At 33.3% G+C, this 16106-nt stretch overlaps 1 protein-coding gene across 1 annotated transcript in view; it reads right to left on the reverse strand.

Moving 5' to 3' along the window:
- The window catches only part of DYNC2H1 (dynein cytoplasmic 2 heavy chain 1), a 292655-nt gene that overhangs the window by 105675 nt on the left and 170874 nt on the right, over positions 1–16106 (reverse strand). Inside the window, exons 79-82 of the mRNA XM_058545326.1 lie at positions 15542–15697; positions 10452–10527; positions 5318–5526; positions 2430–2534 (exon numbers count right to left, since the gene is read on the reverse strand). Coding sequence (XP_058401309.1) covers positions 2430–2534; positions 5318–5526; positions 10452–10527; positions 15542–15697 — 546 coding nt within the window. The remainder of the gene's footprint in view (positions 1–2429; positions 2535–5317; positions 5527–10451; positions 10528–15541; positions 15698–16106) is intronic.

A 16106-nucleotide genomic window follows, 5' to 3' on the forward strand; every position in this document is an offset into this window, starting at 1 on the left:
GAAATTTTATTAACACAACTATACATACATGTTTCTAATTATGAAAAACAATGTCAGAATAATTGACTTACTGCAAAAGCTGTTGAAGTATAAAAATGATAATAAAGAACTTTTAAATAGTTAAGTAAATAAACAGTAAAATAGGCCGACAGCTAAAATACAAATATTAAGAGAGTATGTGTCACCAGAAAACTTCAGACAGAATATGTTATCCTTTTCTCATTCAATAAATATTTACAAAAACTTAAATACTAAGGCAAGACAAAGTAGTAGAGATTAGATCACACTAAAATAATAAGCCCTGGGCCGGCCCCGTGGCTTAGTGGTTAAGTGCACACGCTCCGCTACTGGCAGTCGGGGTTCGGATGCCGGGCGCGCACCGACGCACCACTTGTCCAGTCATGCTGAGGCCGCGTCCCACATACAGCAACTAGTAGGATGTACAACTATGACATACAACTACCTACTGGGGCTTTGGGGGGGAAAAAAAAAAAGGAGGAGGATTGGTAATAGATGTAAGCTCAGAGCCGGTCTTCCTCAGCAAAACAGGAGGATTAGCATGTATGTTAGCTCAGGGCTGATCTTCCTCACACACAAAAAAATAAAATAAAATAATAAGCCCTGGACCTATGTGACTAAAATATAATAAAAGATTGGTGGGAAACTAAGGCTACAACTTCTCAGTGCCAAGACGACCCTCACACTCTGGGATCTTGTCAATAGCAGTCACGCACGTTCCAGAAGCAATAGAAGCTATGTATATAGGTGGCTGTTAGGCCTCTCCACAAGATGAAGATGCTGAGCATTCCGCATTTCTTGCCCTATATCCTTCCCTCAAGTCTCTGAGACTATATCTATTCTATGTAATTCTTTTGTCTTTATCAAATGTTTGATCTAAGCTGTGCTAAATCAGATTCTCTCAGAAGCTGAATGCTACTAAGATTAGAAGTTGAGGAAGCCATGTTATGTTAATAACAGGGCTTTAAAGACAAGACTCTTGAACTTCTATTGATAAAAGCTCCCAAAGTAAACACTTTCTTGGATTCTATGAAATAACTGTTTATTCTTTTAATGACCTTTTAATTATTCTAACCTGTTTTGCTTAAGTATTGTTGTAAAATTATACACACACACATGCAAACACAAACATATATATACAATTCCTAAATGTTATTGGTAGGGGTATTGAAAAATAAGTATTTCAGGTCAGCTAAAAAGCATGGAGGGAAATGATTAGAGTGTAATCATGTACATTATGAAGCTAAGGGACATGTAGGACTTTACATTCTTCCGTGGACTATCTGACTTAACACTATGAGAAGGGAAAAGGAATTGGAGAGTGTCTTCAGCTAGCATAGATGAAGAGAAATTGTTAAGATCTTATTTATTTCAGAGAACATTTATACTTATTTATATATTATATAAATGATCATATATTTAAATACTTAAACATTTTTTTACAAAGATGTGAGAATGAACATTAAAATTGATGTTTCCTTTCTTCTTTTATTATTAATTATATTGTTCATTATGCAATTTTATAAATGCTGGCTAAAATAGCAAAAAATACAAAACTGTACAGTTAAACAAGATAACAAAATCTAACTTTACAACCTTAGGTAAGGGTTCATAATTTGGGGTGCATAGCTTAGCACTACATTTATGCCTGAGGGGCAGCTGTACCACATGGTGCAGAGGCCACGTCTTTATTCAGACAGCCTGAATTTAAATTCTAGTTCTGCTCCTGACTGGCTCTATGGTCTTGAGTAAGTAACTTAACTCTGCATCTCAGTTTCCTCACCTATTGAGAAGGAAAAATAACAGATCTTACCTCACAGAGTTTATGAAGACTAAGTTTCTGAACATAAAATACTCTCAGGCACACAGTATGAGGTCAATAAATGTTAGTTCTTCTTATAATTATTTGGTGTCAATAGAAGCTAGAATATACACTGTTCATGGCTAACATTTTCCTATTTCTCAATAATTTAAAAATCCATACTTCCCCCAATTTTTATAACATTCAATCATGAGTAAAATCATATGAAATATTAAATATTTATCTTTTATAAACTAATACAAAAAAGCAAATTATATATCTATATCTGGTATTTGTTACAAAAATATTAAATTTAGTGACATATATTCAATTGTATAAATTACATTTAAAATAAATCACAGGAATAAAACAAATATATTTTAGGTGAAATTGATACTGTTCAATGTTATTTTACTAATTTTAACAAATGTATTAAAATAGAGCTATTTCGCTAATTTAAAATTTACTTAGGGTAAGACTGGAATCTATTGTGTTAATAAAATTTTAAATAAGAGCTTGTGAGGTCTTAGTATTAAATAAAATCTAATGTTGTTTCTTTCAGGTTCAGTAGCAACATTTTTTCTAAGAGGTAGATCTTTCCTTAGGTTACCTGAGAACTGATCATGCGCTGAGAGGAGCGAGCAATATTGGCCGGCAGACCAAAGAAACTAGGTTTGTCATCCTCTGGAAGTTTTTCAATGATAGCACGGTAGTCCTAAATATAAGAAAGTAAAAAACAGCTTTTTCAATAAAGATTGAACTTACAACCATTGAGAAAGAATGAATACTGTGAAGTATTAAATTATGAGTTATTCGTATGTTACATTTTCTAGGTAAATCTTACTTTCAGTTTGTATATTAACTCAATTATCTATGGGAAATATTCTTTGTCACTACTACTTCTTCACACTTAAATTATCTGATAGTATATTTTCTTATTCTCCCTCCCCATATTCAAATAGATCCTGAATTGAATAAAACAAACATATTTGAGTCGCTATGCCTACTATGTGTAAGATATTATGTTAGATGTTTTCAGGAAAACCCTGTAATTATTTTTCCTGTAACTTACTAAAAACTAATCTACAGAGTGAAGTTCTGCTTATACCAAGATAAATATTCCAGCAATCTTTTTTTTTTAAAGCTTATAGAAACCCCAGAAACCTATACACACACACTCTGGTATGCAAGTACTGCTTTGTAAGTCACTTTATCATAAAGCAATTCCATAGTTTTCAGTTTGCTGGTGAGGTGTGATGAAAAGTATTGATAATCCTATCACTTCATCCCAAGAATTACTATAAGCATTGCAAAGGGTTGATCTGTCAAGCACGCATCTGAACAGTTATTCACTCATGACTCTAGATGGGAAACTAAGTGTAGACCAAGAGGATTTTTTCAGTTTGGCCCAAAGATGAGAATTGTCGTTTGTTTGTTTTCATGAAGAGACAAGTTACTTTAAGGCTGGTATTGCATATGCATCTAAACTGTTCTTGCTGAAGTAGGAGAAACTGTTCTTGGTAAGAAGACTCATTTTCTGCACCCTCCCACCCCCATCAACCTTTCTCATCCTTGGCAGCAGCCCCTAAAGTATTTCCAAGGAAACAGTTGGACTTCAGGAAGCCTGGGACCTATAAATATATCAAATTTTGCAAAGACATGCTGTTCTTTGAAAGTTTTACTCACCTATAGCTCAACATTTGTAAACTTCCTCAAGATGTTCAATCACAACGAATACATGGATAAATGTATATGTATGTATACGTGAGTGTATATATACATATGTATGCATTTATATATGTGTATGTGTATGGGCGTATGTGTTCTCATCCTCCTGGGAAACTCTTGGCTTCCTCCTTCTATCTAACTCAATTAGACAGAAAGCTCAACATTGATTCTCATAAATCATCCTATAAATTTAAAACTACTACTCTTTGTATTTATACACTTTGCTCATTTCAAAATGGCTGTGAAATCTTCTCATCCAGACTGGCTACAGTCTTCTCGCTACCTAGGACTATACGTACACTGACAAGTTTCCTAAATAATAGAGCTACATATCCAGACTGATTTATCCTCTCTTGGACACAAAAGAATATATACCAAATTATACTATTTACAATAAGCACAAAAACAGGCAAAACTAATCTACGCTGTTAGAAATCAGGATAATGTATCCTTTGTAGGGGAGGTAGTAACTAGAAGGGAACATGAGGAGGACTTCCGGGGAGCTGATAATGTTCTGTTTCTTGATCCCAGTGCTGTCACACTCATGTGTTCAATGTATAATAATCCATTGTATTGTACATTTATGATGTACACTTTTCTGTATGAATTTTATTTTTCAATTTAAACCTCAAACAGTAGAGACAGAAGACTTGTCAAGGTACACTATCTGAAACAAGTATACAATAAATAACTATGTGATATAACTGTTTGCTCATTCACTCTAAGGTTCTCTCACTAGAAAGTCAACTCCAGAGATGCATCTTGAGATCCACAATGTCTGGAACAGAGCTATCATTAAGCAGATGTTCAGTGCATGCTATTGAATGAATGAGTAAATGAATGAAAGACACTAAAAAACAAAACAGATGGGATACTTAATAACATAATAGATGTAATATTCAATAAGAGTAACATATTTAATATTGGTTTTTAAGCTTTTGTTTTTTGACAATTATGTAACTGAAACAAAGGAATTTTCTTGAAAAATATACGGATGAGAGAAAAAGGTACAATCCTGAGAGAAGAACTATATAATTGAATACACACACACACACACACACACACACACACATCCCTTGGAAATTCATGAAGAAATGTATAATTATAATACCCTATGTAATAAAAAATTATTTGGGCATTTATATAAATAGAGGTTTGTGGCAAAATAAACAAGAATTGAAATCTTGGGCTATATTTAGTACTATTTTCAGGAAAAGATGACGGCACTATAGGAGGCTTTTATATGCTGACTCAAAGCAAAAAGCTACAGCTCGCTAAAATAAATACACATAAACAAATGTGTTGCCATGAAAGCCAGATAAAAGGAATCCCTCTTATATATTTAGAACTACTCTAAATTTATAAGCCAGAAAGTGAACATAGATATTTATTAAGCAATATTGGATACATTTCATATTTTTTAATATATCAGAGCACACTCACGCCTACTAGGCAGGAAGCAGAATGTTTTCCCATTCTGGATTTTCACAGCAGTCCTACGTTTTTAAAATTGTCTTTGGTTACTCCTATCAAGATTCACCTACACACTATATCCTACTATCATCAAACTTCAGTAAGGATCCAAAACTGTACAGGACACCTAACTAGAGTTTGGAGAATGAGGCTGCATATTGCCATAACAAATAATAATCCATATTTGTGAATAATTACTTGTGCATTTGAAAAGAAACAACATATATTTAACAATACAAGAAATAATTTAAGCATCTATCTAGTAATAGATTGAAAATGATTATTATTACTACTTACCAAAATGCTGCAGGATTTTGGTAGAGATAAGGAATACGGAAAAACACTTTTCTTGTTCCTTTGGTTTAAAATATCAATTACTGAAGAATTAAAAAACTGTTTCAGGTATGACTGAAGAACTCTAAGGTCAAAATAGTTATCTATACGTCCTCCATAAATAGCATTTTCAAGTAAACCATGTACAAATTCCCACTGTATATCTTTGGTACCTATAATTAAAAAAAAAATACTTTTATTAGTTTCATTTCTAAGATTTTAGAAATAAGCTAAAAAATATTCTAAAATATTAAGTAAATTCCTGGCTCCAGTTATATTTATAGAATATAACAATATATATTTAATTCTGTTAAATCATTCCTTAAAATGCTCATTAATATTAATATAATGCTCATTAATAAAAATAATATAATCACACGATGGCTAATATTTATTGAGAGATTAATCAAGTAAAATTTCCCAAATGTTTTACATATATAAGCTCACTTAAGCCTCATAACAAACATAGAAATATTAATATTATCCAATTATACAGATGAAGACATTGAGGAATAGGGAGGTTGAGTAACCAAAATCAGAAAGTCACACAGTGCCACAGATCTGAACTGGAATGAGGTACTTTGAAACCAGAGCCATACTCTTATCTGCCACACAATACTGTCTCCTTAAACTGGAAATTCCTTAGGAGAACATATCCAAAACAGAATTTTAAACAACGAAAAACTCAGCTCATAAAATAATCTGATTAATGGGGAAACTTGACAACACCTTCCCACATTATGGTCTTCTAAACATCATGATTTTTATAGTCAATTGTTCACTTTCTATTCTAATAAAAGAGAAATGTGGTACAAAAAACCACGATGGGACTTTTCTATAAGATATTATTTCATTTTGCAACAGAGACATCCTCTTAATCACAGTTCATTGGTAATGTTAAAATGTAAGAATTACATTTCAGACATGCAGTAAATATAGGAAACACAATTGTATGTAAACTAACTTGTTAACATCACTGCTAGCATTACTAGTTTAGTTCTATTTCACTACTATAAAACTCAGAGATAATCACAAAGATTGATGGCAGTGTTATTATATGCCTTGGGACACAGTGCCTTAGGCTGCCTCCTGCAGAACAAGGGCACCTGTACGGTGGAGCACTAATTAAAGTTGTTTCCTGCTTATATCTCACTACCAATAGCAGGTAAGTAGCTATAACAAGGGACATTACTAGGACTCAACTTTCTAGTTCTGCCGGGATGTTCACTAAATAATACATTAGTAATGAAGATGTCATTCATTCATAAGTAGGTTACCAGGGCATACAGAAATATTAATGTACCTTTCAACTTATAAAATACAAACAGCCATTATGTGAAATATTTTATAAGAAAATCTTATTTTTCTTCTTAAATTCATTGGTCTCAAGACAAGTTTCATTTTGTTTAGGACTAAAAAAAATGAACAGAACTTAAATTATAACATAGCAATAGTAATAACAGTAAACAATTATTGCTAGCTTACTCAATATATTAAATGTACTAAATGTCAAATGTTTCATGTGGCTTTTCTCATTTAAACTACTCAAAAAATTGAACCAACTGAGGTAGTGCCTACTATTATTTCTATTTTAAAGATCAGAAAACTCAGGCTTCAAGGTTAAGAAACTCGCTCCAGGTCTCACAGCTACATAATCTCTATGCCACCTGCCCCTTATAATTAGAATTTTTTCTCTTTTTTGAATGTAATTCTACAAAAGTGGAAGTCTCTTAATATCAAGAAATTTGTAATCATAAGATTATACAGTTAGATTTTTACCATGAGATTCAATATCATTTTAAAGCATCTGCCTCTTATTCACAACAATTCAATGATGAAATATATATAAAAATCACATGATGCTATTAATTAATTCCATCACAAGCTTGAAACACAATGATAAACAAATAATTCAAATGCTGTGCTTTGGTATTCTCATCTTAAAAAGGCACTAATAATATTTGCCTCAAAGTGGTATTATAAAAATCAAATAAATGTTCAAAAGCATTTAGGAAAATTACCAATTTTCTATGCAAGCTGAAGTATTAGTATATATCCTTTGAAAAATTCTGTGTCAAAATAAACATTAAAAACAACAGCTCATGGAAATCAGGAAAGTGGTTACTCTTGGTAGAGAATGGGGAAATGTTGATTGATGTGTGTAAAGGAGTAGAGGAGATGCTTCTGGAATGTTGGTAATGCTCTGTTGACTGATTTTTGGCTAGTTATATAGGTTCAATTTATGAAAAGTTATTGAATTATAAATTTATGTGCACTTTTCTAATATATAATGCAATTTTTTTTCTTTTTTCTTTTTTTTTTTTTTTGCTGAGGAAGATTTGCCCTGAGCTAACATCTACACCAATCTTCCTCTATTTTGTATGTGGATCACCACCACAGCATGGCTGCTGACAAGTGGTATAGGTCCTCACCCAGGAACTGAACCCAGGCCACCAGAGCAGAGCGCATGGAACTTAAGCACTAGGTAACAGGGCCAACCCCTCAAAAAATTTTTAAATAAACAAAAAAGTCACTGGGAATACTATTTGGCGTTAACTAACAATGGCGAACAAATGAATATCCTATCTACTACTACAGAAATATGTGCAAATATTCACCCAAAGATATAGCAGCATTATTCATAATAATCTCAAATTACCCATGTGTCCACCAAGAGAAAACTTGAAAACTACCCACATGTCCACGAAAAGAAGTAATATAATCACAGAATAGCATACTATATAGCACCAAGAATAAACGGACTATACTACATGTAACCATATGGAGGAATGTCTCAAATATAATGTTAACTGAAAAAACCTAAAGACTAAAGGGTACACGATGTATGATTCCAGTTTTACAAAAACAGGCAAAACTAATCTATATAAGAAGGGTGCCTGGTGTTTACTACAGGAGTCGGGCTGGGGCAAGTTGGGTGATGGTAGTAACTGGAAGGCAGCATTAAACAGAGTAGAATCTGAGGTATTAGTACTGTTCTGTTTCTTGATTAAAGTCTGGTTACATGAGTGTGTTCTGTCTCAAAATGTCATTGAACTATAATCTTATAAGTACTTTTTGTATATATATCATACTTCATTTAAAAGTTTTTTTTTTTTGCTGAGGAAGATTCGCCCAATGCTAACATCTGTGCCAATCTTCCTCTATTTTGTATGTGCCACCACAGCATGGCCGTGGACAAGTGGTATAGGTCTGCGTTTGGGAACTGAACACGGGCCAGCGAAGTAGAGCACGCCTAACTTAACACCACTAGGCCATGGGGCCGGCACCCTAAAAGCTGTTTTAATCTCATAAACATATAAATTAAAATGAGACTTGGCCACATCCTAGATGTCTATCCTTATTTTTTTGCCAAAGACAAGTTACAGAATAATTTCTGATGTCATTAATTTAACAAACAATAACTGAGTGCCTAAGATGGGCAAGGCCCTGCTTTAGACGTTAAGGACATACATAGTAACCAAAACAGTCAAAGATCTTGCTTTAATGTAGATTACACTCTAGTGGGAAAAGATAAACAAAATAATAAATGAATAAACAAGAAAACAGCAGGTAGTACTAATGTACCAAAACAATAGAGGGGCCGGCCCTGAGGCACAGCAGTTAAGTGCATGCACTCCACTGCTGGCGCTCTGGGTTCGGATCCTGGGTGCACACTGACGCACTGCTTGTCAGGCCGGGCTATGGCGGTGTTCCACATAAAGTGGAGAAGATCGGCACGGATGTTAGCTCAGGGCCAGTCTTCCTCACCAAAAAGAGGAGGATTGGCATGGATGTTAGCTCAGGGCTGATCTTCCCCACAAAAAATAAATAAATAAATAAAACAATAGAACAAGAGGACAGAGAGTAACTAGAAGATTACTTTAGATTTGGTGGTAATAAAAAGCTTTTCTGAAGAGGATACCTCTAAGCTGAGATATGAATGATAAGAAAAAGGAAGTCACTTAAAGGTTTGGGAGAAAAGCATTTCAGACAGAAGGAAGAGCACCTACCAACACCTTCTGGTAGGAACAAGCCTGGCTTGTTCAGAAAACAGAAAGAAGATAAATATGGCTGTAGGTTTTAAATGGGAATAATATGCTTTATTTTACTTTTCTAAAAAAATGTTTGTTTACTGTGTGGCGCATTTTTGAAAAGGTGCTCAAATAGAAATTAGACTAGGTAAGAAACTACTGCTGGGACTACCAAGACATTGATGAAGTTGAAAGAAGTGAACAGAATCATGATGTGACTTAGACATGGAAGGGAGAGAAACTGCCAAAGCCCTCAATGTTTGAGGATGAGAAAAAGCAAAGAATCCAGGGTGACTCATAGGCTTTGAACTTGAACAACTACATGAATGGCGGTGCCATTTACTGAAACGGGGTAGACTCAGGGAAGGGTAGTTTGGCAGGGTTGCAGAGTGAGAGAAGGAGACAAAAATCAAGAGTTCTGTTTGGGACATTTTTAAGTTTGAGATTCCTACCAACATCTTCTCTTCTCTAATCCATCATTCCTCTAAACTCTAAGTGTCCCCTTGCCTTGGCCCTGTGCAATCAACTTCAGGGAATAGACTGTCCCTGTCTTCAGGAGGCACAGGGCTGGATGCCTTCAGGGGATCAGTTTACATGGTCTTGTTTGCTGCCCTATTTCAATATTTGATTTATACCTTGATTCCTGATTCCTACTTAATCATACAAATAAGTTTCTACAGATCCTTGGTACTGACCTTAATCCACTATACTCCTGAATTTTAACAGTTTCCTTGAAAGAGATCTGAATAATTCAGTAGAAGGCTGAAACTTCTGAAGCCCATAGAGTAAAGACAAGGTCTTTCTAGCTTTCTACTTCTGAGAGCTACAGATCAATCAGAAATCTTATGGGTTATATCAAAACCAACGACCACAATTGATAATTTAATGTAAGAACTCTCAGATAACAGGAGCATGGCAGTCAGGACATAAACCACAAAATAAAAAGCGAAAAGTAAATTTTAGGATAGGAAGTTAAGTCACTCTTGAAGAAATCAGACTGTTAATAAGACTTTAAAAAATTTTTTTCATTAACCCCAGTGATAAAAATTTTCATCATTAGAACTTACCATCAAAGAGCCTGTCAATAATGTTGTACCCAGCCCGAAGATCCGATAAAGAAAACTCATAAAACTTGGTCCAACCCTATCAAAACAAATTTTAAAAACATGAAAGAACTATAAGCAGTGTTCAAAGATATATATGTATGCATCATTGCCCTTGCAATCTTAAAAAGAATGTTCAATATATGTTAAAAAAAAGGTAACTCCTGAGAATTTTTAATAAAAACAATGAATAATAAACTAAAGGAATAGAAATTTTTTAAAAAAAGAAATGTATTGACGTCCACTGCATGCAAAGGACTTTATAATACCATAATAGTATGTGGCAATACAGTCATATGTAGAGAGAACAAATTGGTGTAGTAAATTTTTGAGTCTACTTACTGTGTACACATTGAGATAGTTCCTATAATTTTGTCCTTCAGATTTGTGGATTTTCTCCACAAACATGAAAACAGAAATATTACAGAAAAATTTAAAAGTCCCAAAGGCATATAGCATTATTTCCCATACATTTGACCCACAAAGCATTCATGTTGGAACTAAATAAAATTATAAACTTACAGCTAATAACCAAAATGCTTGTATAAAAAGAACATTCATAGAGATCTATATTTTATAGAGGATAATATGAAATAATTAAAAATAATTCCTATGGGGTTTCCATTAACTGTAACTAATTAGTTTTATCCAATAAAATAAGTCCAAACTAAAATCTATTTAAACTTGAATAGTATTTAGGAATATTGATATAAATTTCATTCATTACTCCAAAAATATTTATTAAATGTGTTTTTTATATCAGGCTCTGGGAATAAAAAAATGAATCAAAACATAAATAATCCTTGCCCTCTTATAGTTTTCAGTCAAATGTGGGAGGAGGGTAGGAGTGGGATGGATACAATCAATCACTCAAATACATGTACAACTACAGACCGTAATATGTTTGATGGAAGGAAATATACTTGATATATATCAGAAAGAGATCTGACCTAATCTAAGAGGTAAGAGAAAAGTCACCCCGGTGGGTAGGGTGTAGAATAGAAAGACAAAGTAGATAGATAGGACAACAGAATTAAAGAATTTTTGTACTGTATTGTAATGGAAGGCGAAGACACTAAAAAAAGAGGTGTTAAGAATGATTTCTAAGCTTATGGCTTATTCAAATTGATGGTGGTGTCATGCATCGATAAGCAGAACACTGAAAGAATACAAGGTCTGGAAAGGGATATCATGAGATCATTGAATAAAAGTGTTCAACAAAAACTTACTTGTGTGCATGATATATACTAGGCACTGTTTTGGTCAATGAGAATATTGCAAAGAACAAAAAAGACAAAAATCTCTGCTCTCAAAAAGCTTATGTTCTAGTACTTGGATTCAGAATATGTGGGTTTTCAGCCATTTTTTGAGACATCCAACTGGATAGGTCAAATAAATAGTTGGATATATAACCCTAGAGCTTAGATAATTGGTCTGAGTTGGATATACAAATTTGGAGGTCACTAGCATTTGGATAATTATGAAAAAAATATTATAGATATTGTGAAAACAAAAGAAATGTAAACTTCACTCACTAAGTTATTCTATACCTAAGAATTAAAGATCTGTAAGGAATATGTACCCATCAACAATTAACAAGTTCCTATAATATTTTTTTTAAACAGTTATTTATTTATTTATTTATTTATTTTGTGAGGAAGATCAGCCTGAGCTAACATCCATGCTAATCCTCCTCTTTTTGCTGAGGAAGACCGGCTCTGAGCTAACATCTATTACCAATCCTCCTCCTTTTTTTTTTTCTCCCAAAGCCCCAGTAGATAGTTGCATGTCATAGTTGCACATCCTGCTAGTTGCTATATGTGGGATGCGACCACAGCATGGCCAGAGAAGCAGTGTGTCGGTGCGCGCCCGGGATCTGAACCCCGGCTGCCAGTAGCGGAGCGCGACCACTTAACCGCTAAGCCACGGGGCTGGCCCCTCCTATAATATTTTAAATAATACTTGTACCAACTCAAGCAAAGTCTTATTAATAACATTTCTTATATCACTCTATTAGATGTTATTTGTGAAATGTTTTATTTAAAAACTTTTTTAAATACCTTAAAGATTAATCAATACTTATAAAATTCTCAACTTAGAAGAATATTGCTATCAACATTACTTAATATAGCAATTTCCAACTGAAATACTAATTCTAAAATGATAAGAACTGTACTCCATATATAACAGTTACTGATATACTGTTGGATGATTAATGATTTACAAAAATATGGCACCAAAATTTTGAAAGATTATTTTTGTTATTCATGTCATATTTTCTGACAGAAATAATGTTGTAAAATGTGTAAACTGTAAATTCTCTAGACAGCCAATCAAATCCTATTTAGCCAACTTAGAAATCCAGGCACTGTGTTAAGTGTTCTTATGAAGATGAATGAGATGAAGCCTGTTATCAAGGTGCTCACAATCTAGTAAGAATAACAAGAAATAAAAGAAAAAAAAGATACAAAACAAAACTGACATTACATCAAGTGCAGTATTAGAAGTACAATATGCATGTGTAAAATAGAAGTTAATTCTGCAACCAAATATAGCATTGCAATGAAAAATAGCAAAAAATAGCCTTTTACTAACATGAGAAATAAAAACTGAGTTGAATTAGTAGCAGATTTTTACTTCTGAAAGTTGGTGTTTAGGGGAAAAAAAGCAAAACCAAATGAGGAAAATAGGTAAAACAGAGACTTTGTGGATTCCATATCCCTATGACAGGGTCGCTAGCAATTTACAGTATTCTCTATTTTGTCTGCTTTTATCTCCAATTTTATGATTTTCATGAGAGCAAACAGAGTAGTAAAAAATAAAGTGACATTTAAAAATTTTTTTGTGTGTGTAAAAGTAAATTTCTCTGTATTCTCTGTGGAGGGCATTTTGGCAATATTTATGAATTTTTGAAGTATACATATCTTTTGACCCAAACATTCCACATTTAGGAACTGATCACCATGAATAAGCGTTAAATGAGGCAAGTATAGGGATAGCCATTGCAATATTTTCTGTAACAGCAAAGATTGAAAAGAATATGCATGCCCATCCAACAACTAAAAACTTCTTAAAAATATATGAATATCAATATAATGAAAACAAATAATATTTTTAAATTAGGCATTAAATGGGTACTAATATTAAACAATCTCTAAAATGTACTGGTTAACAAACCAAGGTACAGAACTAAATTTGTAATGTGCAGCCATTTGAGTTAAAAAGAACATATATGTGTATATAAATACATAAAATATGTTTGTATATTTATCTAACATCTCTGAAGGACACCCAAGAAATGGTGAACAGTGGATACTCTGGGAATAGAAACTGGGTGGCAGGGGGATAAGAGGGGAGGAGACTAAATTTTAATTGCAAACCTTTTCAGAGCTTTTTAATTTTTACATGTGCATGTATTACTTAGCAAAAAATAAAATCTAATTTCATTTTAAAGATATAATTTTTCTTTTCTCAGTAAAGGTGCATCGCTATCATTATGCTACATGTAGCCACCAAGATTAATTGATACATTAAGCTAAGGAAGAATATCAGAGAAATTAGGGGCAAACGCTTTAGAGAAAGGTGGGTCTGGTCATTTCCAAGCTCTACAGCTTTTTAGGTTGATTCATTCAGCAAGCTAATTACCATCGAGATTCATTGTCCTCTTTTGTAAAATGAGAATAATAGGCATACCCTTCCCAAAAGTGTAGTATTCAAATTATTTGAAACAACACATTGCTATTATTATTTACTATTTCATCAGTTTGACAAATATTTCTCGACAGGCTATGTGCCAAGCACTGTGTTAAGCACTTCTAAACATACACTGTTTCATTTAATCCTCACAACAAAGGTAAATATGATCATCATACCCATTCTACAGCTGAGGAAACTTGCTCATTGGGGTTAAAGTAACTTACTTGAGGTCACACAGCTAGGAAATTCTAGAGTCAGGACTCAAACCCAAGTCTGTAACTCCAGAACCTAACGTTTTTATTTTGACACATAACTGAAATAGAGAGGCTAAAAGGAGAGCAACTGTGGAGGGCAGTTTGAGGAAAGATTATCCCAACAGAAGTAGACAAAGTTGAAAAAAGAAGATGAGAAAAAATTTAAAGATGGAAGAGTGATGCAATTTATGGGTAAGATAGGTATTTGGCAAGAAGAAAGAAGCACTGGTACCAGCTAGGACTGCCATGGCAATGGAAAAATGTGGTCTATTGTTTGTGATAACAATAACAGCTAGGGCCTATGGTGAGAAAGAGCTTGATCCAAGACCATAAAGAAGTCCAGTGTGACTGAGGTGTAGAGAACAAGTGGGAAGATGAGGCCTGAGAGGAGGTTGAAGAGATAGGTAAATCTTTCCTTCTGGACCATGGTAAGAAATTTGCATATTTTTCCCAAGTACAATAGAAAGCCATTTGATGGGTTTTAAGCAGAGTAGTGAAATAATCAAACTTACATACTAGAAAAATAATTCTGGCTGCTAAACGGAAAAAGCAAGAAGAGTTGGAAGGTTATCTCAAAATAGTACAGGTGAGAGGCAATAAGCCTTGGAAAAAATGGTAAAGAGAAATGCACAGATGTGAATTATATTTTGGAAATAAAATCAATAGGACTTGATAACAAATTGGGTAGGCAGGCTAAGAAAGCAAAACATATCAAGAACAACTCAGGTTTGTGGCTTGAGGAAGTAAATGGATGTCAATGCCTTTCACTGAGAGGGATGTACTAAAGGAAAAGCAGATATGGGGAATTCAGTTTTTGAACTTTGAGATGCCTATGAAACATAAACCATAAAAATGATACCTAACCATCATTGAGGGCTTATGATGGTTCACGCATTGTTCTGAACACTTTAATTCAAAGAGATGTGAACTAGATAACTATATATAGTTCAGAAGTTTAACAGAAAAGATTGAACTAGAGACATAAATTTATGAATCAAGAGCCAAATTACAAAGTAATCCTAGCCATTTATACTAAACTGTAAAAATATTCTAATATAAAAAATACGTACAGCTTAGAAAAATTTAGGACATGTTCTTACTTACTTGCGGAATATAATTTCTTCTTTCTTGACATGCAGCATGAAACCATGCAAAACTGAAGAGAGCACGAGCTCGATGTATATTATCTTTTTTGCTAATTTGCTCAGGAGTCCAAGATTCATAAGTACGCATTAAATTCTTCTTCAAACCTGGAGGTGACTAAAGAAAAACATTAACAGACATCACATTGTTTACAATCTTACAAATAAAATACATCAGTATTTAACATATTTGAGAACATATTTTAATGAAGAAAATTTTTCACCATTACCAAGTTTGACTTAAATTATTATGCTATTTCAAAATGTACAACTATAAAACTAGTTTTAAACTCCTTATACCTAACAGTTCACCTCAATTATAAATCCAAAATAATTTTTCAAATTAAAAAAACCTATATAACCAACAATATTCAAAATAATCAAATAGATTTTATATGATCATCAAGGTATTTTACTGAAACTAACTCATCATTTATAATACAAATGTGGTATTGATTGTTAGGGGGCAGGTGCTTATGACTGTAATATGTCAGTTCTCCCTCTCCAGGTACTATTTGAATTTCCAT

Source organism: Diceros bicornis, chromosome 7 (assembly GCF_020826845.1).
Source record: "Diceros bicornis minor isolate mBicDic1 chromosome 7, mDicBic1.mat.cur, whole genome shotgun sequence".
Taxonomy (NCBI): Eukaryota; Metazoa; Chordata; class Mammalia; order Perissodactyla; family Rhinocerotidae; genus Diceros; species Diceros bicornis.